This window comes from Schistocerca gregaria, chromosome 5 (genome assembly GCF_023897955.1).
Source record: "Schistocerca gregaria isolate iqSchGreg1 chromosome 5, iqSchGreg1.2, whole genome shotgun sequence".
NCBI classification, from domain to species: domain Eukaryota; kingdom Metazoa; phylum Arthropoda; class Insecta; order Orthoptera; family Acrididae; genus Schistocerca; species Schistocerca gregaria.
In genome coordinates, this window is record NC_064924.1 from 330914938 (window position 1) to 330938366 (window position 23429).

Genomic DNA, 23429 nt, shown 5'->3' on the forward strand with positions numbered 1-23429 from the left:
TCCACAGTCTTCTTGTCAGGGAAAGTGTGTTGGAGAAGCATGATGGTCTTCTTCTGCATTTGGGTGGTAGCATTGTCTTAAGTTCTCCTGTAGGTATCGTCCTCTAATAGCGCATACATGTTTCGCTGTGAACTTTAAAGGCTAGTAGGACATTACAATTGTTTTTCTGTGCTGGAAGACGGCTGTTTCAGAATCTTCTTGTAGCTGCCTTAATGTTTTCCTCTCTTCCTTGAATGTGTTGGGCATTGGAGGAACAGCTCTAGTAAGTGTACGACATGTTTCATTTTCACCTGCATCGAGATGACTGGGTGTTCGTGTTGTTTTCATCATTTTATCATCATTCACGAAAGTGGCGAGCTTGGATTGAGAAAAGGTTGGAAATTTATATGGGCGGTGTTAAGTACACAGCTGAGCGCCCCACAAACCAAGCATCATCATCAGCGAATGTACCGTGTGATTTTAGGTTTTCCTGGTGTATGAAAAATTTTAATATTTCTCTGGTATTGAGCTAGGTACTGTTGTCCAGAATGTGCAGAAAGCAATTGGTCATTGGGAACTCCTGAATATAACAAGAAGTTTCTTGTGATTTGACAACATTCATTATTTTGTTTTCAGTTACACTTAATAAGGTACTGGTGATATTGACCATTGATCATCATTTTCTATATATTTAAAAATTACCTTGATACAATTTTTATGGTACAACACTCACATTTGGTGTTTTCAACAACTTTTTGAGATGATTTTGTGTGTGTTGCCATTACAGTTTAACAAAAATGAAATGTTATTTGGCCCAATGTTGTTAATTGTAAAATTTTTGTTCTATTGAAATTTGCTTGTACACAGCTTTTAATTTTTGTGTGTTTCGTAGGAACAATGGAAGGAATAGGCCATAACAGTAATTGGAAGAGAGATTTTCATCATCGAAATAATTCATGGGATGCAACACACAGTAGCAGCAGCAGCAGCAGCTGGGTCAATAAAAATGACAGATTACCACATTCCTTTGGTCCACAACGTGATTTCAAGAAATCAAAGCTTACACGAGAGACCTACAGGGAGATACATGAGAGAGTTTTGCAACATTTTGGAAAGAAATTCTCATTTGATCCATCACTGCATACATGGCAGTTACCAGAACCAGATGAAATGTTCACAACTGATGACTGGCAAGTATGTGTTTCATAAATGACTTTGGATGAAATATTGTTACTATTATCCCCAATAACTGTTGTGTAGGGTTTGGTACAGAACATTCAGTATAAAAACTATTTATCGTCTTGTTTTGTTCACTTTCAGAAGTCTTAACATTATCATTTTTTATGTTGTTGTGATTGTTATGTAAAATAAATGCAGGAATGAAAAAAGAAGACACTAAGAGGTTTGTTTCAGGTGATAAGATCTTTTAATTTTAACAGTATTCGTTTCTAATAGAGACTTGCATTAAAGTCAGCTGAGCAATAATTTCATTACTGGCAGCAGAAATCTGTTAAATTGATGACCCTGTGTACATGCGTATTACAGGAAACTAAGTCATGAAATAGTTACTAGGACACTCTGCTTGCCATCATCTTCTCTAGTGTAGCAATTGTCCACTTTATTTTTCAGTGTGACTCTAGTTGTGTATTGCTATGTTTGAAGTATTTTCAATTCTGATTGTAATATCCAAATCGTGTTTTTGAATTATCAATGAAATCTTAGGTAGCTTCACATATTCCAAATTTTCTGCAAACAATCACAGAGAGTGAATTGTTGAGGTGTGACATGCATAAAACTGAATGAGAAATGTCTAATGTCTATGAAAATTATTTAGGGTATATTTAATTTAAACAAATGTTACTAGAGAAATAGTAGTTAAACAACAAGTCCTTTTGTAAGACTGTGTTGTCTCATTTTTAAATGTAAATTTTAACTACACTTGTTTGCAATTTTTATGACTAGCTGCCAGAATTCAAAAGGATTCAACAGCTTTGTTTGTTGATGTGAAAATTGCTATAATGAATATCAGAGATTTGCCACACTCTTAATGGCACCAACAAAAAGTTAATAGAACTCCTCGTATTGTTTTGTAATAACATTCATAATTTAGTTGGAGCCATGCTGCAACCTCGATACAAATACAGGGTGTACATAAAGTCCAGGAACACTTTCAATTATTTATTCCACAAGAACTAAACATAGTACAGATGTCATATATATTGCATTTTGAAGAGAAACCCTGATATATATATATATATATATATATATATATATATATATATATATATATATATATATATATATATATATATATATATATCGGGGGGAAACATTTGTGGGAAAAATATATCTAAAAACAAATACGATGTGACTTACCAAAAGAAAACGCTGGCAGGTCAATAGACACACATACATACACACAAAATTCAAGCTTTCGCAACCAGCGGTTGCTTTGTCAGGAAAGAGGGAAGGAGAGGGAAAGACAAAAGGATTTGGGTTTTAACGGAGAGGGTAAGGAGTCATACCAATCCTGGGAGCGGAAAGACTTACCTTGAGGGGGGGGGGGGGGGGGGGAAGAGGACGGGTAAACACTCGCGCGCGGGAGCGCCAACACACACACACACACACACACACACACACACACACACACACACACACTTAAAGGCAAAGAGTTTGGGCAGAGATGTCAGTCGAGGTGGAAGTGCAGAGGCAAAGATGTTGTTGAATGACAGGTGAGGTATGAGTGGCGGCAACTTGAAATTAGTGGAGATTGAGGCCTGGTGGATAACGGGAAGAGAGGATATATTGAAGGGCAAGTTCCCATCACCGGAGTTCGGATAGGTTGGTGTTAGTGGAAAGTATCCAAATAACTCTGACGGTGGAACACTGTGCCAAGATGTGCTGGCCGTGCACCAAGGCATGTTTAGCCACAGGGTGATCCTCATTACCAACAAACACTGTCTGCCTGTGTCCATTCATGTGAATGGACAGTTTGTTGCTGGTCATTCCCACATAGAATGTGTCACAGTGTAGGCAGGTCAGTTGGTAAATCATGTGGGTGCTTTCACACGTGGCTCTTCCTTTGATCGTGTGCACCTTCCGGGTTACAGGACTGGATTAGGAAGTGGTGGGAGGGTGCATGGGACAGGTTTTACACCGGAGTCGGTTACAAGCGTAGGAGCCAGAGGGTAGGGAAGGTGGTTTGGGGATTTCATAGGGATGAACCAAGAGGTTACAAATGTTAGGCGGACAGCGGAAAGACACTCTTGGTGGAGTGGGGAGGATTTCATGAAGGATGGATCTCATTTCGGGGCAGGATTTGAGGAAGTTGTATCCCTGCTGGAGAGCCACATTCAGAGTCTGATCCAGTCCCGGAAAGTATCCTGTCGCAAGTGGGGCACTTTTGGGGTTTTTCTGTGAGAGGTTTGAGGGGATGGGGAAGTGGCTCTGGTTATTTGCTTCTGTACCAGGTCGGGAGGGTAGTTGCGGGATGTGAAAGCTGTTTTCAGGTTGTTGGTGTAATGGTTCAGGGACTCAGGACTGGAGCAGATTCGTTTGCTACGAAGGCCTAGGCTGTAGGGAAGGGACTGTTTGATATGGAATGGGTGGCAGCTGTCATAATGGAGGTACTGTTGCTTGTTGGTGGGTTTGATGCGGACAGACGTGTGAAGCTGGCCATTGGACAGATGGAGGTCAACGTCAAGGAAAGTGGCATGGGATTTGGAGTAGGACAAGGTGAATCTGATGGAACCAAAGGAGTTGAGTTTGGAGAGGAAATTCAGGAGTTCTTCTTCACTGTGAGTCCAGATCATGAAGATGTCATCAATAAATCTGTACCAAACTTTGGGTTGGCAGGCTTGGGTAACCAAGAAGGCTTCCTCTAAGTGACCCATAAATAGGTTGGCATACGAGGGGGCCATCCTGGTACCCATGGCTGTTCCCTTTAATTTTTGTATGTCTGGCCTTCAAAAGTGAAGAAGTTGTGGGTCAGGATGATGCTGACTAAGGTGACGAGGAAAGAGGTTTTAGGTAGGGTGGCAGGTGATCGGCGTGAAAGGAAGTGCTCCATTGCAGCGAGGCCCTGGACATGCAGAATATTTGTGTATAAGGAAGTGGCATCAATGGTAACAAGGATGGTTTCTGGGGGTAACAGATTGGGTAAGGATTCCAGGCGTTCGAGAAAGTGGTTGGTGTCTTTGATGAAGGATGGGAGACTGTATGTAATGGGTTGAAGGTGTTGATCTATGTAGGCAGAGATACGTTCTGTGAGGACTTGGAAACCAGCTACAATGGGGCGGCCGGAATGATTGGGTTTGTGAATTTTAGGAAGAAGGTAGAAGGTAGGGGTGCGGGGTGTCTGTGGGGTCAGGAGGTTGATGGAGTCAGGTGAAAGGTTTGTAGGGGGCCTAAGGTTCTGAGGATTCCTTGAAGCTCTTCCTGGACATCAGGAATGGGATTACCTTGTCTGAAAGCTGACGCAGTCCCTCAGCCACATACTCCCGACGATCAAGTACCACGGTCGTGGAACCCTTGTCCGCTGGAAGAATGATGATGGATCGGTCCGCCTTCAGATCACGGATAGCTTGGGCTTCAGCAGTCCTGTAACCCGGAAGGTGTACACGATTAAAGGCAGAGCCACGTGTGAAAGCACCCACGTGATTTACCAACTGACCTGCCTACACTGTGACACATTCTATGTGGGAGTGACCAGCAACAAACTGTCCATTCGCATGAATGGACACAGGCAGACAGTGTTTGTTGGTAATGAGGATCACCCTGTGGCTAAACATGCCTTGGTGCACGGCCAGCACATCTTGGCACAGTGTTCCACCGTCAGAGTTATTTGGATACTTTCCACTAACACCAACCTATCCGAACTCCGGTGATGGGAACTTGCCCTTCAATATATCCTCTCTTCCCGTTATCCACCAGGCCTCAATCTCCACTAATTTCAAGTTGCCGCCACTCATACCTCACCTGTCATTCAACAACATCTTTGCCTCTGCACTTCCACCTCGACTGACATCTCTGCCCAAACTCTTTGCCTTTAAATGTGTCTGCTTGTATCTCTCTCTCTCTCTCTCTCTCTCTCTCTCTCTCTCTCTCTCTCTCTCTCTCTCTCTCTCTCTCTCTCTCTCTGTGTGTGTGTGTGTGTGTGTGTGTGTGTGTGTGTGTGTGTGTGTGTGTGTGTGTGTGTGTGTGTGTGTGTGTGTGTGTGCGCGCCCATCCTTTTTTCCCCCCTAAGGTAAGTCTTTCCACTCCAGGCATTGGAATGACTCCTTACCCTCTCCCTTAAAACCCACATCCTTTTGTCTTTCCCTCTCCTTCCCTCTTTCCTGACGAAGCAACCGTTGGTTGTGAAAGCTTGAATTTTGTGTGTATGTTTGTGTGTCTATCGACCTGCCAGCATTTTCGTTTGGTAAGTCACATCGTCTTTGTTTTTATATATATATATATATATATATATATATATATATATATATATATATATTACAAACATTCAATATGCCAATATGCGAGCCATGAGTGACCCGGCAGACATCAATATAGTAATACCAAGCCAGCATGGCATCCTTGACTGTGGCAGTCACTTCCCGTATTCTTGTGCAATAAATAATTGAAATTGTTCCCAGACTTTATGTACACCCTGTATTTAGGTAGCTCAGTCTGAGTAAGTTAACATGACTTCAAACCAATAAAACAAAAGGAGCCAGTCTTATACTACTACATTATTAGTGTAACATCAAAATTTCCATTTAGATGTTTATTAATATTTATATTAAGCTGCCATGTTGTACATGGTGAATGTGTAAAAACTAAAAATTGTATTGTGTGCTCACTTTAGGAAGCTAACGTAATTTTTATTTAAGATCTAGGACGATATATTGGTTCCATGATGAGGTAAATACACTACAAGGGAAAAAAAAAATCGTACACCCTTTCAGTGGTTTCCAAATCACTCAAGACTTATTCTTGCAACAGTGCATATGGAGTGCATGAAACAGTTACATTTACAGATCGGTAGCACAAACAGTTCAGAGGTAACAGGTATCAATCCATGTTGAAACACCCATATTAGTATGTGGTATAGCCTCCACGGGTGACGATGAAGATGCTGACTCTGGGATCCAGTCGATCATACAGAAGTGAATAATATCCTGGCGTATGTTATACCATATGTGCTTGAACTGTTCACATAGGTTTTTAAGATTTTGGAAAAAAGTCCGGAGATGGTTCCGGTCACGGAAATTGCTGTGCATTTTGCGGTGCATGTTGAATTTCACAGATAGTGTATGGGTGATCATTATCCTGTTGGAACAATGCATCACCTTCCTGTTGCAAGAGTGGCAAAAGAACAGGTGTAACAATGTTCTCCACATACTGAGTGCTGGTTAGCATCCCCTCCAGAAACACCAAAGGTGAACGAGAGTTGTATCTTATCGTACCCCAGACCATAAGGCCAGTGTGCATTCCATAAGACAGCACTCACCAAGTCTACATTGTTCATGCAAATGACCATCAAAGCAGAATCTGCTTTCATTGCTGAAGACTACAACATGCCATTCCATTTTCCAAGTGGACCGATGACTGTTGCAGTCTGGTTCCTTTAATCCCACAAACCATTTTCCAAGTGATCCTCTGACAACACCAATCAAGCTGTGCATATCGATTCAGTGGTGTGAGTGGAAGATAGCCTAGGGTGTGTGTGTGTGTCCATAGCCCCATTGCTAATAACTGGTTCACAATGGTTTGTGTTGACACTTCTGGGCTCACAAGCCCTCTGTGCAGTGGTACCTGTACAATCTTTCACTGCGGTCCTTAAAATACAATGATCCTGGCAGGTGTCTTTCTAGCATGAACTTCTGGAACCTCGTCTACAAATGTGTAAATGTTCATGGACCACAGATACCAGCACTGGTGCACACCTGACACAACACATACGATTTGTGCCGCAAGTCTCTGAAAGGATCATCCTCCCACTCGGAAGGCCGCAATTTGACTCTTTTTCAAACTGTAGGAAGTGTGTGTGTGTGTGTGTGTGTGTGTGTGTGTGTGTGTGTGTGTGTGTGTGCTGTGGCAGCTATGCCACTCTGCTATCTGTTGGCAGATGATGTTAAAACGTATCAGTACATTTACCATCTCCCCCCCCCCCCCCCCCCAAGTGGCATAGGATTAAAATAGATATCATCGTTCCAGGTGTACTCTTTTTTTTCCCCCTTTTTTCCCCATTTTTTTCCAGGTAGTGATATCCTTCAATTTGTGTTTTATTGGAGAGCCTTTTTAATTGCAGCCTTTGGTAAAGTAGCATATGGTAAACATATTCATTCACAGCTGATAGAGTTCAGTCAATATGTGAATGTAACTTCATTGGATCCAGTGAATACTTGCAGCTTCACAGATGATTTGTGGGTTCATTGCTGGTGATTCCTGGGACCAGTTGCCATTGTTTGACTGATAAGGTGTAGTAACAAAACTTTAAGGCCTTCGTGGTCTCTGGATGCAAAGTAACTGCAGTATTGAATAACCAGTCATAATATTAATGAAGTTTGATAGAAAGTAGATACTGAATCTTCTCGTACATTATTAGCATATGAATAGTTTAAAGCATAAAAAAGTGCACACCAACAAATGCTACCCATGTAGTGCATCTACACCCATACTATGCAAGCGACTATGAAGTACACTACTGGCCATTAAAATTGCTACATCAAGAGGAAATACAGATGATAAATGGGTATTCATTGAACAAATATATATTGTACTAGAACTGACATGTGATTACATTTTCACGCAATTTGGGTGCATAGATCCTGAGAAATCAGTACCCAGAACCACCACCTCTGGCCGTAATAACAGCCTTGATATGCCTGAGCATTGAGCCAAACAGAGCTTGGATGGCTGTGTACAGGTACAGCTGCCCATGCAGCTTCAACACGATACCGTAGTTCATCAAGAGTAGTGACTGGCGTATTGTGATGACCAGTTGCTCGGCCACCATTGACCAGACGTTTTCAATTGCTGAGAGATCTGGAGAATGTGTTGGCCAGGGCAGCAGTCGAACATTTTCTGTATCCAGAAAGGCCCATACAGGACCTGCAACATGCGGTCTTGCATTCCCGCTGAAATGTAGTGTTTCGCAGGGATTGAATGAAGGCTAGAGCCACCGGTCGTAACACATCTGAAATGTAACGTCCACTGTTCAAAGTGCCGTCAATGGGCACAAGAGGTGACCGAGGCATGTAACCAATGGCACCCCATACCACCACGCCGGGTGATATGCCAGTATGGCGATGACGAATACACGCTTCCAATGTGTGTTCACCGCGATGTCGCCAAACACGGATGAGACCATCGTGATTCTGTAAACAGAACCTGGATTCGTCCGAAAAAATGATGGTTCGTCATTGAGTACACCATCGCAGGCGCTCCTGTCTGTGATACAGCGTCAAGGGTAACCGCAACCATGGTTTCTGAGATGATAGTCCATGCTGCTGCAAACGTTGTTGAACTGTTAATGCTGATGGTTGTTGTCTTGCAGACGTCCCCATCTGTTGACTCAGGGATTGAGATGTGGCTGCATGATCTGTTACAGCCATGCGGATAAGATGCCTGTCATCTCAATTGCTAGTGATACAAGGCCGTTGGGATCCAGCACGGCATTCCATATTACCCTCATGAACCCACCGATTCCATATTCTGCTAATAGTCATTGGCTCTCAACCAGCGCAAGCAGCAGTCTCACGATATGATAAACCGCAATCGCGATAGACTACGATCCGATCTTTATCAAAGTCGGAAACGTGATGGTACACATTTCTTCTCCTTACACGAGGCATCATAACAATGTTTCACCGGGCAAAGCCGATCAACTGCTGTTTGTGTATGAGAAATTGGTTGGAAACTTTCATCATGTCAGCACATTGTAGGTGTCGCCACCGGCGCCAAACTTATGTGGATGCTCTGAAAAGCTAATCATTTGCATATCATAGCATCTTCTTCCTGTCCGTTAAATTTCGCGTCTGTAGCACATCATCTTCGTGGTGTAGCAATTTTAATGGCTACTAGTGTACATAGCAGAGGGTGGCTTCCATTGTACCACAACTTAACATTTCTTCCCGTTCCATTCACATGAGGAGCACAGGCAGGACTTCTTAGTACAAGAAAGACTTCTTGAATGCCTCGTGCACTGTAATTAGAATAATCTTGTCTTCGTGGTCCCTCAAGGAATTACACATAGGACTGTAGTATATTCTTAGGTTCTTTGCTTGGTACCAGTTCCTGAATATTTGGAAATTGATGTTTACTGGTTAATTGAAGGGATCGGTTGGTAGGACATATTCTGAGACATCAATGGATCACCAGTTTAGCATTGGAGGGCAGTGTGGAGGCTAAAAATTGTAGAGAGAGACCAAGAGTTGAATACGTTAAACAGATTCAGAAGGATGTAGGTTGCAGTAGGTATTGGGAGATGAAGCAGCTTGCACAGGGTAGAGTCGCATGGAGAGCTGCATCAAACCAGTCTCTAGACTGAAGACAACAACGACAACAACTACTACTACTACTATTACAACAACATTCAGGCTGCTGCCAATTCAGCTGTTTCAGCATTTCTGACTTTCATGGGTCAGACACACCTGTGATCATTTGAGGGTGTCCTTCTTTGTATATGTTCAATATGTCCTGTTAACTTTGTCATAAAGGAGCCCTTCATGCAAGCTGAATAGGATGTTTTCAAACAATTGTCCTACATATTTTTCTGTCTGGTAAATTCCCCCTCACCACAGAATCCCACATCTGTCCTTTCCATGCAAGGTCTTCTTTACTCTTGTCCACTATTTCTTGCATCCAGCTGATATTCATCCTGGCACCTTCCATTACAAGTAGTGATGGGAATTCTGTTAGGCTAAGCGCAAATTGAGACATGTATAGCATGTGTAATGTGACACGACACTACAGCATCACTTGGCGACACACAGCACTGACGAATCAAAGTGCGTCCACCCTGTAATCTTCCTCAAATGATTTTACAGAAACCATTGAATAAAAATATTTGATTTTGTGTTCCTTGTAGAGTTATATGTCAGCTTTATGGCGAAGTTGTCATCATCTCGCTAATAGTCATACTTATTCTGAAATACCTATTTAAGTAAGACACTGTGCAAAATTCGAAAAGTTTGCAACAAAAAATAGTGGTTGCTATGATTTTTCATTTGGTGCATTTTAGACCATGTGTTGCTGTGTATGAAATTTAGCTAACATATTGAATTTTTCTTTAGGTTCAGGAGGAGATTCCATCTGTCTTTGATCTTGAGAAAATAGTTCATATGTAGCATGTTCACTGCTGATCAAATGCATGCGAGAATGAAATATTCATAACATCCCTCGTATCTCCTTAACTGATAGAGATGTCAAAATGAGATTTTGGCACGTGATAGCACTCAAGGAAGAGAGTATTTTGCCAAATCGTTAACACACTGAACTTTGCTATATGTTGTTATATAGCAGAAGGTATAGTTCTTTTTATTTTTTCCAAACCAGTACTGTATTTTAAGGGTCATCGACACCTGGTGAGAAGAGAAATTCCCAGTATGAAAATAAACATGAAATTTATTATGTTACTGAGTATGGACACAATGAGATTTTTCCATAAGCTGTTGGCCTCTCTGGCTGCTAATTGGTGGTTTAATGAGACGCTCACAGCTGCAGCTGCTGCTGGAAGACGATTTTGTGCAAATTGTACTGTGTTTTGGGAAAAGTAGCACAATTAAAACCGTCAACAAGAAAAATGTAGCTGTTACTCACAAGTGACGCTGCTTCTATGAACGAAAATTATTAACAATTCACACAAAAACAAATCACCAGTTTTGTTTCAATTTTATAGAATCTCCATGACCCACCATATTTTTAACAGTAAACGACTGGAATGGAAGCATACCAAAAGATTTTCTTCCTGTTTGTCATCCGAGCAATATGAAAATGATGACTAGTGGGCTCTTCAGGCATGTGGTGTGCACATGCCAGAGGCTGGTTACTCACCTAAGCATGCTAAACTGGCAGTGTGTGATTCACAAATGAAATAGTTGTTATTGAGAAAAGTAAATGATTGATCCAGTGCACAAGACAATAGTCAGAGTACTGTCAGCAGCTGGGAATAATTCACCCAACAAGAATGCAAAACCTAACCAGGTGTGCCTTGTGATGGGAAGAGTTCACGTCGTTGGAAAAAAAACTTGTCATGAATGTAGATCTACCTTTGTCAGCAATATATTTCAGTGAATTAAATATGTCGTGTGTCACCAGACTCTTTCAGGTTACTCACACTTGCAGAATAATATAGACCACATTCTTCATTTGTGCTGCCTGTTGTGTATTTAGTTTATTAATGCTGTGTATGCAGCCACTAAAATGCTTTTTCTCATCACTATGCGCTAATTAAAACATTTTCATTTATGGGGGTTTTCCAACAGCTTACATCTATGGAAATTCCTACTTTTCGAATTTTTCTAACACACAGTACATACACGCCAGCATAATAGGCAAGATGTAAGCAACCTTGTTTCACTGCATAATATTTAAAATTTCCTGCCTTGCTTCTTAATGATATGATTTTATTTACTTTTGTTACTTCCTTTTTCACTAATTTCATGATGAACTGTGTGTCCCTGCGTGTGATCTGAAAACATTGTGGAGGCCTAAAATATAATTCTAGTGGCTAATAGCTCACCCGTCACTGAACTATGCATTGCTATTGACAAAAGAAAAACAATAATGAAATGAAACAATAAAACTATGTAGATATAAATAACTGAAACACATAGTGTGTTAGTGAAGAAAGAATATGGCCAAAAAACGAAACACTATGCAGTGATAATAAAATTACTATACAGTAAGGTTATGATTTTCGTATTGTCAATACTACCACTGCCCATACGTGCGGTGCCAAAGGGACGATATGGGAGCACTGCATTCCTGCTCCCTGCCTCACCCGTCTCACAGTGCTCGTGTGTCTCACAGCACGAGATTCTGTGCCACAACCATAAAGCCACATGACCTGGTGCGGGTGCATGTTGTGACCCCATTGTGTTGCATCTCAATCTGCATGGTCCCACTTGAACCTGTTAAGTTACAAAAACACTCTTTGTGCTGTATCGAGCCACACAGTATACGCTTCTTAAATTTGTGCCTAGCATTAGGCTGCACCTGTTTTACACGAGCAAATTGCTTCAGTTTCATCGCACTCAGCCTGTCTTACATGGTCACTTAAAACTTGCAGGTCTTTCATTATGCACACATTTTAGATCCTCTCTCCTCTCGTGTTTTGTAGAGCAGATCTAAGCATGTTTGTTTCAAATGTTTGTAAATGCTTTGCATGTCTTTTAGCTGCAATATAGCTCTCCACTCTGTAGGATATAGTGCACAGAAGGAAAGTTTTGAACATGCTCTGTTTAACTCTTAGGAACATCCTTACACCTAGAAAAATCTTTGTACTAGAATGAATAATTTAAATCCTGTGGTTACCGTGTTCAGAACCCAAAGATTTGCATTCCTATCACTTCCTACATCACTACCAATTCACATTCTTAATCTTCTTTTTCTCCAAAAATGGATTATGTCAAGATATTGTTCTGCTCATTCACATTGCCGCTCTTATGTTTTCGCTCAAAGTTAAACCGAACTCTCTGAACTTGTTGTTTCACATATCCAGTTTACTCTGTGCTCCCTTGTTTGTTTCACTCCAGATGGTGAGATTATCTTCAGGTATAAGAGCATATGGGTTCTCTTTTCACACTTTCCTGATGCCCTTCACTATATTATGTCCTGACAAGTACTGGGGAAGAGAGACTACCCAATTACATACTTTCCTTTGTTCTAAATCACTTTGATCTCCACTCTCCTCTTTGTACATTGTTCTTGCCTTTATCATTCTCTATCTGAATTTTTGTAACTAAAGAGGTTGGAACATTCCATTTTTCCAAGCACTCCCATCCTTCGTACTTTGGTGCACTGTCATACTGTTTGATTCTTTAGTTTAGTGGAGCATCAAGGCTCTCATTGATGATCAATAATTATAGAATACCATTCTAGAAAGGTAATGCACTCGGCACAGTGTAACCTATGCACAGCTATAAACACTGGATAAATAATGTATATATCTCCCAACACTCCCACTTGAACAAATATTTTTCAGATACTGAACACTATACTTCACAGGCTAGACAATAATATGCCACCAACTTCTGAAACTTTTCCTTATTGAGAAGCTTGGTTAGGAGATCTGATAACACGTCTTCTGTGCGTAGATAATTGATGGTTATATTCCCCTGCTCCAGGTTATCTCTTATGAAGTGATTCTTTATGTCTATATGTTTGGATTTCACACTGGTGACATTATTGTTGGTTCATTTAATAGCTCCCATATTATCACAAAATATCACAGGTGGTTTTATTTTTGTAAGAGATTCTATTTCACTCATCAGTATTCTAATCTGTAGAACTTCTTGGATAGTGGAGAATAAGGCCATATAGTCAGCTTCCATGGTGCTCAAAGCAACTGTCCTCTGTCTCTTACATGACCAGGATATCAGTCTTACCATTAGTTTAAAGCAACATCCAGTGGTGGACTGTCTGCTTTCCAGCTCACTTCCCCAGTCTGCATCACTGCACCCTTCTAAATTTACATTTTCCTTTTTAGAATACTTCAGCTTATAACCAGTAGTTCTCTTTAAATATCTGAATATTTTTGTGATAGCTATCCAATGTTTTCCTCTTGGATCATTGAAAAACTTGCTTACAACAGTTTTGGCAAATTCGGTGCTTGGTTTGGAAATCTGTGCTAAATACAGTAGACTTTTTACAGCTTCCAAGTAGGGTTATTTTTCTTTACATTTATTTTCCTCATCAGTTTGACAGTTTAGCATTATTTTCCATTGGGGTAGAAATAGGCTTACAATTTTCCACACTGAACTATTCCAAGAAAGTTCTTGTTTACAGAGATTAATCAAACCGTAGTTCTTTTCTATTGGTACTTCTTAGAATCTTCTTGCCTAAGTATTGATTAACTTCTCCTAAGTCATGTGTATTAAATTCTGACTGTACCTGTTTTTCTAAAAAGTTCCATTTTAATTTCACTATTGATCAAAATGGAGAAAAAAAAAAATCGTCTATCCATGACTGTATCTTTTCCCTTGCTTCTTTTACAATATATACTTGGATCTGCTTTTGAGTGTGACATGTCCAGTTTTATCAAAATTTTGTGTAAACATTTATTCCAGCAATGGCCACTCGTCTTTAATCCATACATGTGTTTCTTCAAATGCCAAATCTTCCTTTTCCATTGGTAATCAAGCAATGGAAATGCCAGGTAGGAATATCAATAATGTAGGAAAAGATAGATTGCTACTTACCGTAAAGAAGATATGTCAAGTTGTAGATAGGTACGTTTAAAAGACACTCACATATAGCTTTCAACTAGACGCGCGCACGCACACACTGGAGAACTAGAAGTGGAAGTGGAAGTAGAAGTGGACTGCTAAAAGTCGAAGCGTCAGGAGGTAGTCAGGCAGGGGGTAGGGGGAATAGAAAGGGAGAGGAGGGTGGAAAGACTGGTGGATGTGTTGGCAGAGGGATGCGAATAAATTGGGTGGCAGGTGAGAATGGGGAGGAGATGACAGGCCAGAGGGGTTGAAAACTGTTGGGTGGAGGGTGTGGAGACAGTATATTACCATAGGTTGAGGCCGGGATAATTACGGGAGCGGGGAATGTTTTGTAAGGATAACTCCCATCTGTGCATTTCAGAAAAGCTGGTAGTGGATGGAAGGATCCAGTTGGCTCGGGTAGTGAAGCAGAGTTTGAACTAGGGTGAGTTATATTCAGCTGCATGTTGTAGCACAGGGTGGTCTACTCTGCTCTTGGCTACAGTTTTGTGGTGGCTGTTCATCCTGGTGGACAGCTGGTTGGCAGCTTAACAATATAAAAAGCTGTGCAATGATTGCAGCCTGATGCCTGATACCCATTTCATTCAACTGTGTCTGTTTACATGTATTGACCCATAGTCTGAACTAGTAATTTTAATTTGCTTGCCCATTTGTCTTTAGACCATTTTGCTATAAACAGCCAATTCATGATTCACTTAATTCTTGTGGAACTTATAAAATAAACATGAATGTATCTAGCAAATTCATGTGTGAATGTTAGGAAATATTAGTTACCTCCTAAGGATTTATTCCCCATAGTTCCACAGAGATATGTATGGATGAGTTGTAAGACTTCACAGATCTGCTTTGACTTGATTTAAATGTTGGTTTGGCATGCTTCCCCTGGAAACAGACCTCACGTGCATTATTCTTTCCACAATTTTCCAGCCCAGTTTCCATATTCAGCAATAAGGCCATACTTTGTCCATTCAAATGTCCAAATCTCCTGTGCACAAGAAACCTTTTGTGGCATAAGCATGGTGATTTCCAATTTCCACAATATCTTGAACTGTATTTGATAGTAAATACCTCCTAAATGTTAATGTACAAGGGCAGGGAAAGGGGGAGAAGGTTGTTACATATGTTTCATGACGACAGTGTGCAGGAGGTCGAGTGGTCAGGATTTGAAAGTGGGTATCCAGGGCTGCCGTTAAAAGACAAAACAGGAAATTAGGTACAATAAAGAGGATATATTTCAGTGTACAGTGTAAAAGGCGTATGCCTAGGGTCGGAAGTTACCAGGTTTAGGCCAGTCTAGGAGGCCAAGCAATTAATTGAAATGTGCAACGGAAGGGGAAGTGGTTCATGTTAACTTACGTTGGTGGCTGGTCATCAAAAGCAGAGCCAGAGGCTCTGCCATCCAAGAAGATATCTGTTCTGCTCAAGGTCTGGAGTACAAGAGAGCGAGGATGCAGTGTTCCTCACCGCAGAACACTACAGCATCCGCACACGTGACCTATATCCCACGCATGTTATTGGCTAAAAACAGTGACGTGAATTCGCTAGCAGTTTCAGCAGAGGTCTCAGGGTGTCTCTTGTCAGTGGCTTTAACTGTACAGAACTGGCTTGGTTTTGCAAGACAAGCGACTTGTCACTTAGGTACTCTGGGAGAAAACTTGTAAAGATTTCATTAGGCCTTTGAAATAATGTTTTAAAACCAATTCCCAAAAATATTCCTTGACTGCCTGCCACCTTGTACATTCCTTCCCCCTTTCCAAAGAACTGGTGACAAACATTGTTTACAAAATGGCATCAGTCAGTTTGCCCTAATAGGGGCCTTAATACTATGGGAAGAATCTGTTACAGTATTTCATTTAGTGTATGTAAGTGGGAGGGGACTTACATGCAGTTAAGTTTATCAAATTACATTTAAAAAGAGTGATAAATATAAAATTGTGCTGTATCCTACACACATTAGTTATGGGTAATAGTTGCACAAAGTTTCACAGGCTACAAAATATTAACACATTTCAGTAGAATGGAGGCTTCAGTTAGCAAGCTGAAGAGATGAGGTTCCATACATCACATGAAAATCTAGTGTGAAAATACAAGGCTTACAAAAGTTTTCTTGATTAATAATGGAATTCTGAATGAATTCAGGGGATAACAAAGACTACACAGCAAAACCCATGAGTATCTAATACCAAAATGCTACCTTCTCATTTTAAAGTACTTTAAATTACTTCATAGAGCAATCATCCTTCAAAAAATGGCATACTGGAACATATACGAACACACAGTAAGAGAAGAAGATAGTGAAATATTACACCTAGGTCAAAATTACTCAGTAGTTCCAACTGTAGAAATTGTAACATAAAGTAGTCAGAGCATCTGATGTGCTGTCACTACCTCAACTTGGATTCATCATTCAATATGGCCAGTACAGCCAAATAATAGTGAAAATCTCAGAAAAAACATAAGGCATACCCATTCATTTAAAAACCATTTTAAATTACCTCATGGGATTATACTGCTCACGTACATCACTTAGCTTTACATGTAAATTAATTAGCTAAAAGCAAGTAAAATAAAAATTAACAAGCTTGAAATGTGACCACGTTGTGGTCCAAGTGGTTTCTGGTTTGCACAACAGATACTATAGGTCTCTTAATGGGAAGCTATAATCAATATTTTTCAAAAGTTAGTGCTCAACATGGACCACACGAATTTAATGTTTTCCCCAATAGTATCACTCGACCACAATGTTCTGCAAATATGTTACAATAATTATGAACAAACTGTTCTCTCTAACTAAAATTACAACCAGAAATTCTGAAGGACAGGACCAGAACAACAATCTTTGGACTATCAATTGACATTAGAGCCATATTTTTTCCTATAAAATGACAAAGTTCAAGAAAAACATATGTCCCATCAACTGTTCTTAGAATTTATAGTTTTTGAGATTATCAGGGTACTGTCATATGACATAAAATAAGCTTGTGAAACAAAGTTGTAGGCATGGAGAAACACACAGGCAAAACTCAAAAAAAGATAATTAAAATGCATATCCATGGTGACAAAACAGCTAACAATAACCTCATCCTGTTCATAAAACTTCACATAAAAAAGGAAAGAATGCAGTGAGTTTATAATCAGTTCATTAAATACAAAAAGATTCACATCTAGAATGTGGTTCTGTGCGACAGAAGCGCACGCATTGTTTGTAAACATACTTTTGACTGACGGGACTAGAGCACATGGCTTGTTCGGTGGGGAAGGAGAGATACACGTGTGATGTTGACAAACTTAAATGGCCATTCTCTCTTGCAGGTTAATGGAGGGGGTATTATCTGTGAAGTAACACACGTCTTCCGGAAGGGGACAGAGTGAAGAAGTATGCGCAAGGTATGAGGAATGGCGAGAGGGGTGAGGGGAGGCAATATGTCTGAGTAGCAGTGGCTACCAACCAGGGTGCAGACGAAGGCGAGCCTCATCATGATATGTCAACGGTGCATACATGAAAGAGATAGGTAGGTGATCAATTTATGAAAGTGAAAACTGAAAGGATAAACCGATCAGCTGGGCATTCTACGGGCGCTAACTGTATCATGTAAGGCACATGGCCTTGGAGGAGGGAGGGACAAAAAAAAGGTTCAAATGGATCTGAGCACTATGGGACTCAACTTCTGAGGTCATTAGTCCCCTAGAACTTGGAACTAGTTAAACCTAACTAACCTAAGGACATCACACACATCCATGCCCGAGGCAGGATTCGAACCTGCGACCATAGCGGTCATGCAGCTCCAGACTGCAGCGCCTAGAACCGCATGGCCTCTTTGGCCGGCTGAGGGAGGTTGGAACGAACAGAGGAGCGAATGAGAGAAATGGTAGTAACCCAGGTGCCGTGAATGGGCGAGGGAGGTACTGTGCTCTGTCTTGATAGGGGTGATTATGTCTTGTAGGGGGTAACTGCCACCAAATTCCCAAAATCCTGAAGTAACAGGCTGTGTAGTTCTCGAGGGGGCGTGAACTACTGCGACATTGTACAATAAAACCTTTATTCATTAGGGTGGACGTCTCTTGCTAACTATATTTCCAACAAGATAACACAGTACTGCGCTTGGGAGATGACATCACGTCACGGGTGCTAATCATAAACAATCTAGTGCTTATTTCAGTGGGTGCTTCTATCTTATTACATCATGCGTGTATTTGTTTGAATAAATAAATGGGTCTCTCTCACTTTGTAAACACACGGTGGAGCACTGTATGCAAATGGTAGCATTGCTGATTTCTGTGCTCACTCGTAACATCTTCACTTCATCACTAAACTACTTCATAAGAAGTAGGGTGAACAATAACGAAGCTTGCGTTTGTCTGGGTGAACTCTTAAATGTGCAAAATGCACATGGGTGTGAACTGCGAACTACAATTCTTCATTTACTTGCGTGAAACTTCTTTGATTTTATCCCATCACAAAATCTATTTTGCTTATCGCTCTGCAGCAAGAGGGTAGCGCACTTCTTCTCAGCTTCAGGGGTGCAGTCGTCCCTTCTCTATTGAATATCCTAGATAAGTCGGGTGCTTCACTTTCTTTCAAACATACCAGTCCAGCTCTGGGCACGAACATGGCACATAATGGGATTCTGGACTCTCTAACTCACAAAATCATGTATCACGACTGAAGGGGAATGTTATGTAATGGGAGTGTTGCTATAGTGCAACATATAGGGCTATGGGGGGGGGGGGGAGGGGTGTTGGGTACATAATGGTGAAACCATTTAAGAATTTGGAAAAGGAGCAGGTAGTCAGTTCTTACGATGCGTCAGACTAGACAGAAGGTGGTATGGTGGTACTATACTTCGGAGGAGGCTCGAAAATGCAGACCGCCACCAAACTAAATGGCGGCGCACTTTGTTATTGCGATGTTTTTCCACTTTGCATTCCATCAGCTGGAGGTTGCTTGCTTCCAAACTCCCGTTAGAGTTATAGTCTGCTCAGCGGCATGAGAATGAAAAACTCACAATCGTTGTTTAATCTTAGGCAGCTTGAAAGAAAAATGGGAAATAAATGCAAAGCAGTAGAGCATTATTTCCGTAAGTTAGATGAAAATCCGAAGTATCACAATCTATTGAACAATAAAAGACAAATAGAATAGACACCACAAGGAGGGGCTCCACATTCTAGGTTTGACAACAAAACTAAACATTCAACGATGTACACTTGTAAAACGTAGCATTGTAGAAAAACTTTAGTAGGGTAAACTTGATGCAGTCCCTCACAAGGGAAAACAAAATTGTCAATAAAGGAGATCTTAAAGTGAAATACAGTACAATACAAAACATTTGCAACAAAGCTGAATAACTGAAATAGCTTAATATCATCAAATGACAAATACTTATACAGTAGTTGGGAGAGAGTATCTTTAAAAACATCAAAATCTTCAGAAATATCTGAACTTTTCACATAATACAAAGAGGTATGGACTTGGGCCATCTTTCTCCTAAAACTTTGAACAGTTACTTAAAACCACTTAGTATTTATACTTCATATAATACCCTCAGTAGACTGTCACTAGAAAGATATGCAATGAATAACTTATAAATGAAATGAAAATTAAACTTAATTTATGACAGACCAGACAAAGAGGAGGGAGAGAAGTTTTAGCACATGGGGGCGTGACTGGCTTATTGCAAGACTACAGCTGTGCTTATAATAAGTGTTCACTGGGAACATATGCTGTGATTTAATGGCAAAAAAAATCTCAACTAGAAACTCGCTGCATGGTAAAGTGAATCATGGTTAATGGTTCTGCTTTGACATCTGGGGCAGCATAAAATAGACCACTTAACATCACTTAAAACAACACACTCAGGACCTCTTGCCTGTATGTAATTATCTTCAACCACATAGCCACAGGACCTCGTGCCTGCTCACAAATAACCTCAATAAAACAACATATTACCTGTACATATCTTCATATCAACAAATTTTGCCGCCCTCTGGGGGATAACAGCTGGAAGTCATCTATCTCCTCTTATCAACTTACAGGGGTAGAACAGATCAATTTTAATTCATCATTGTAATTCTTATTATGGTACATCACATAATACAACGGAGCTTCGTGCACTGAGTTAACTAATCAAGAAACTACCACTTGCGAAAAACAGAAGGCATGGATAGAAAAAGAATAAATTGTTGGGAAACAGGGTGCAGAGAGACGAGAAAGAAAAGAAAGAGAAGGTAGAAAAAGTTCATTCCTTAGTGCACCAAGAAACTCCCATCAAGGTAAAAAGATTGAGTGCGGCAACTATTTCAGAAACCTTGCAGACACAGTATGACTGCACAGGGCGTTACAGAGCACTTAAAGTGATCACGTCTGCTGAACAAGGAGAAGGAACCTACTTTCATCATAGGGCAGAGAAATGATGTTTATAGGAAAGATGAAAGAAAACAGCATTAATCACGACACGAAAACGAAATGGAAGAAAATGTCATGAATGGCTGAGAGACTCTGTGCTTGACAAACACATTGTGCAAGCTGCACATCCCTGGAGATTAACCGAAAGCTCTCAAAAAATATCTTAAACTTATCACAACAGCTAGGCATGAAATACCTCGACGTCAGCAGAGTTTAAAACAAGGATAAGAAATTTATGGCAGTACACATGTTCAACAGAAGTGTATTTTTAAACTAACATCCACCTAACATACATCTGAGGGACTCATCTAGGAATTCAGCATTCCTCATGGCAATTAAACTCATAAAAAATTTTAAGTTCACATTGTTCTCGTAAATAGTCACGTCCAAACAAAAGGCAAGAACTGTATAAGATGCAAAATCTGTGCTATTATTTACTGATCTCTAAGTTCTTCTCGTGATAAATGGCTGCAAGGCCTCAATGCATATCAGCACTCACAGGAGACGGTAGCGGTGGTTGAGGGCCGTATGCACATGGTACTCGTGTAGCAGCAGCATGGGTGGTGGGGTGGGCTGACTGCACAGCGCTGAAAGTACGCACCCTGGGCGTTGATGCCAGGACCCAAATGCAGATGGCAGTGGGGAGCTGACTGGCGGCAAATATAGGGCACCGGGTGGGCGGCGCCAGTGGCAGGGAAGCTGTACCAACCGTGAAGAGCACGCTTGTGTGCTCAGCGAACCATGGCACCGGCTAGGACGCATCGCGCGTATTCCTTTCGTGCCTCGGTGCCTGGTTCATAGATAGCGGGAGGCAACAGATGATGGGCCGAATGTAACTGTCAAATGGGGCCGGAGTGCATGCCGTGCACGTTTAAACTGTGGAGCGCATCTCGGTGGACTCTGCGTGCACGTGTAGTAGCACCGCACTGCAAGAGGTAGGCAGTGGACTTCAACCCCGGCGCTGGTATGTGCGGACTCGGAGTCTGACTTGGTGTCTCAACCGGCGCACTGCAGCATCCAGGCTCGGCTCATAGTGGAATAACAGCAGCGAATATTGACTGACCACACAATGTCAAACACGAAGCAAAAGTAAACACCCACCCTATGGACCGAACGGTGGGAATGAATCCCGATTCCGACACCAATGTGAATGTATACCATCCCACTTCTGGTCACCAGTGTTAATGTATAAGGGCAGGGAAAGGGGGGGGGGGTGAAGGATGTTACATATGTCTCATGATGATAGTGTGCAGGAGGTCGAGCAGTCAAGATTTGAGAGTGGACATCCAGGGCTGTCATTAAATGACAAAACAGGAAATTGGGTACAATAAAGAGGATATATTTCAGTGTATAGTGTGCCTATGGTCGGAAGTTACCAAGTTCAGGCCAGTCTAGGATTTCAAACAATTAATAAAATGGGCAACGGAAGGGGAAGCGGTTCATGTTAACTTGCGTTGGTGGGTGGTTGTAAGAAACAGAGCCAGAGGCTCTGCCTTCCAAGAAGATATCTGTTCTGCTCGAGGTCTGGATTACAAGGGAGCGAGGCAACTGTGTTCCATACCGCAGAACACTCCAGCGTCCAGGCACGTGACCTCTATCCCATGCTTGCTATTGGCTAAAAACAATGGTGCGAATTCGCTAGCAGTTTCAGCAGAGGTCTCACGGCATCTCTTGTCAGCAGCTTTAACTGGACAGAACTGGCTTGGTTTTGCAAGACAGGCGACTTACGTCATGTAGACACAGTGTAAGGTACTCTTGGAGAAAACTGATAAAGATTTCACTGGGCCTTCAATATAAATTTATTAAACCGATTCCCTAAAATATTTCTTGACTGGCTGCAACCATGACCTTACATTAGTTCCAGTAGCTACAATGCCACCACAATAGCCAATTATTCTGGCTGCCTCCAGCCTTCTCTTCTACTCCACTTGCCAACAGCAAATCATTTGGAATATTCTTCACCTCATGTACATCATGAGCAACGACAATTTGTTTTCCTCCATTGACTAGCAGATTAAGATCAACTTTTCCTGGGAGTTCACACTTTAAGTTAGTTCCATCAACTGTGGAATTTCCCATGTCAGTCCTTGATTGAACATCATACAAAAGTGATGGAGCTTTAATAATGTGTGCAGATGCTTTGGAATCTAGAAACCGTTCTGCATATTCATCAGCGCTTCACTAGAGGAATAATAAGCAGAAAGTGCCTTACTTTTGTGGGTAGTTTTCCTCTCAGGACTATGAGAATTAACAAGCTTCTTTCCATTAATACTCAACCTTCCATTACATTGTGATGGAAAAATGTTGTCTTCTCCCATCTGAAAATTTTTATTGGCTTCTTCTTCTTTTATTTAGAATGTAAAGCTGATGCGGTTTCTATCTTAGGAGCTTAAGACTCTGGCTCCTTTTTCACATCCTGTAGACTATCTTCACTCTATCTACTGCAATGAGTATTCTGAACCTTCCAAATCCATAATCATAGATGAATATTTCTCTGGTAGTCCAGCTAACAATGAAGTGCCAATCCATTCTTCTGCACTTTAAAAACCAATATGCCTCACACGATTTGGGAGTGAAATTATTTTTAGTCACGTATCTGTCCACACTTTCAT

At 41.1% G+C, this 23429-nt stretch overlaps 1 protein-coding gene across 6 annotated transcripts in view; it reads left to right on the forward strand.

The window, feature by feature from the left end:
* The window catches only part of LOC126272187 (cap-specific mRNA (nucleoside-2'-O-)-methyltransferase 2), a 298755-nt gene that overhangs the window by 49906 nt on the left and 225420 nt on the right, over window positions 1-23429 (forward strand). For all 6 annotated transcript variants that reach the window (XM_049974866.1, XM_049974867.1, XM_049974862.1 and 3 more), the window contains one exon: window positions 872-1173. In XM_049974866.1, coding sequence (XP_049830823.1) covers window positions 877-1173 — 297 coding nt within the window. In that variant the 5' untranslated portion in view covers window positions 872-876. The remainder of the gene's footprint in view (window positions 1-871; window positions 1174-23429) is intronic.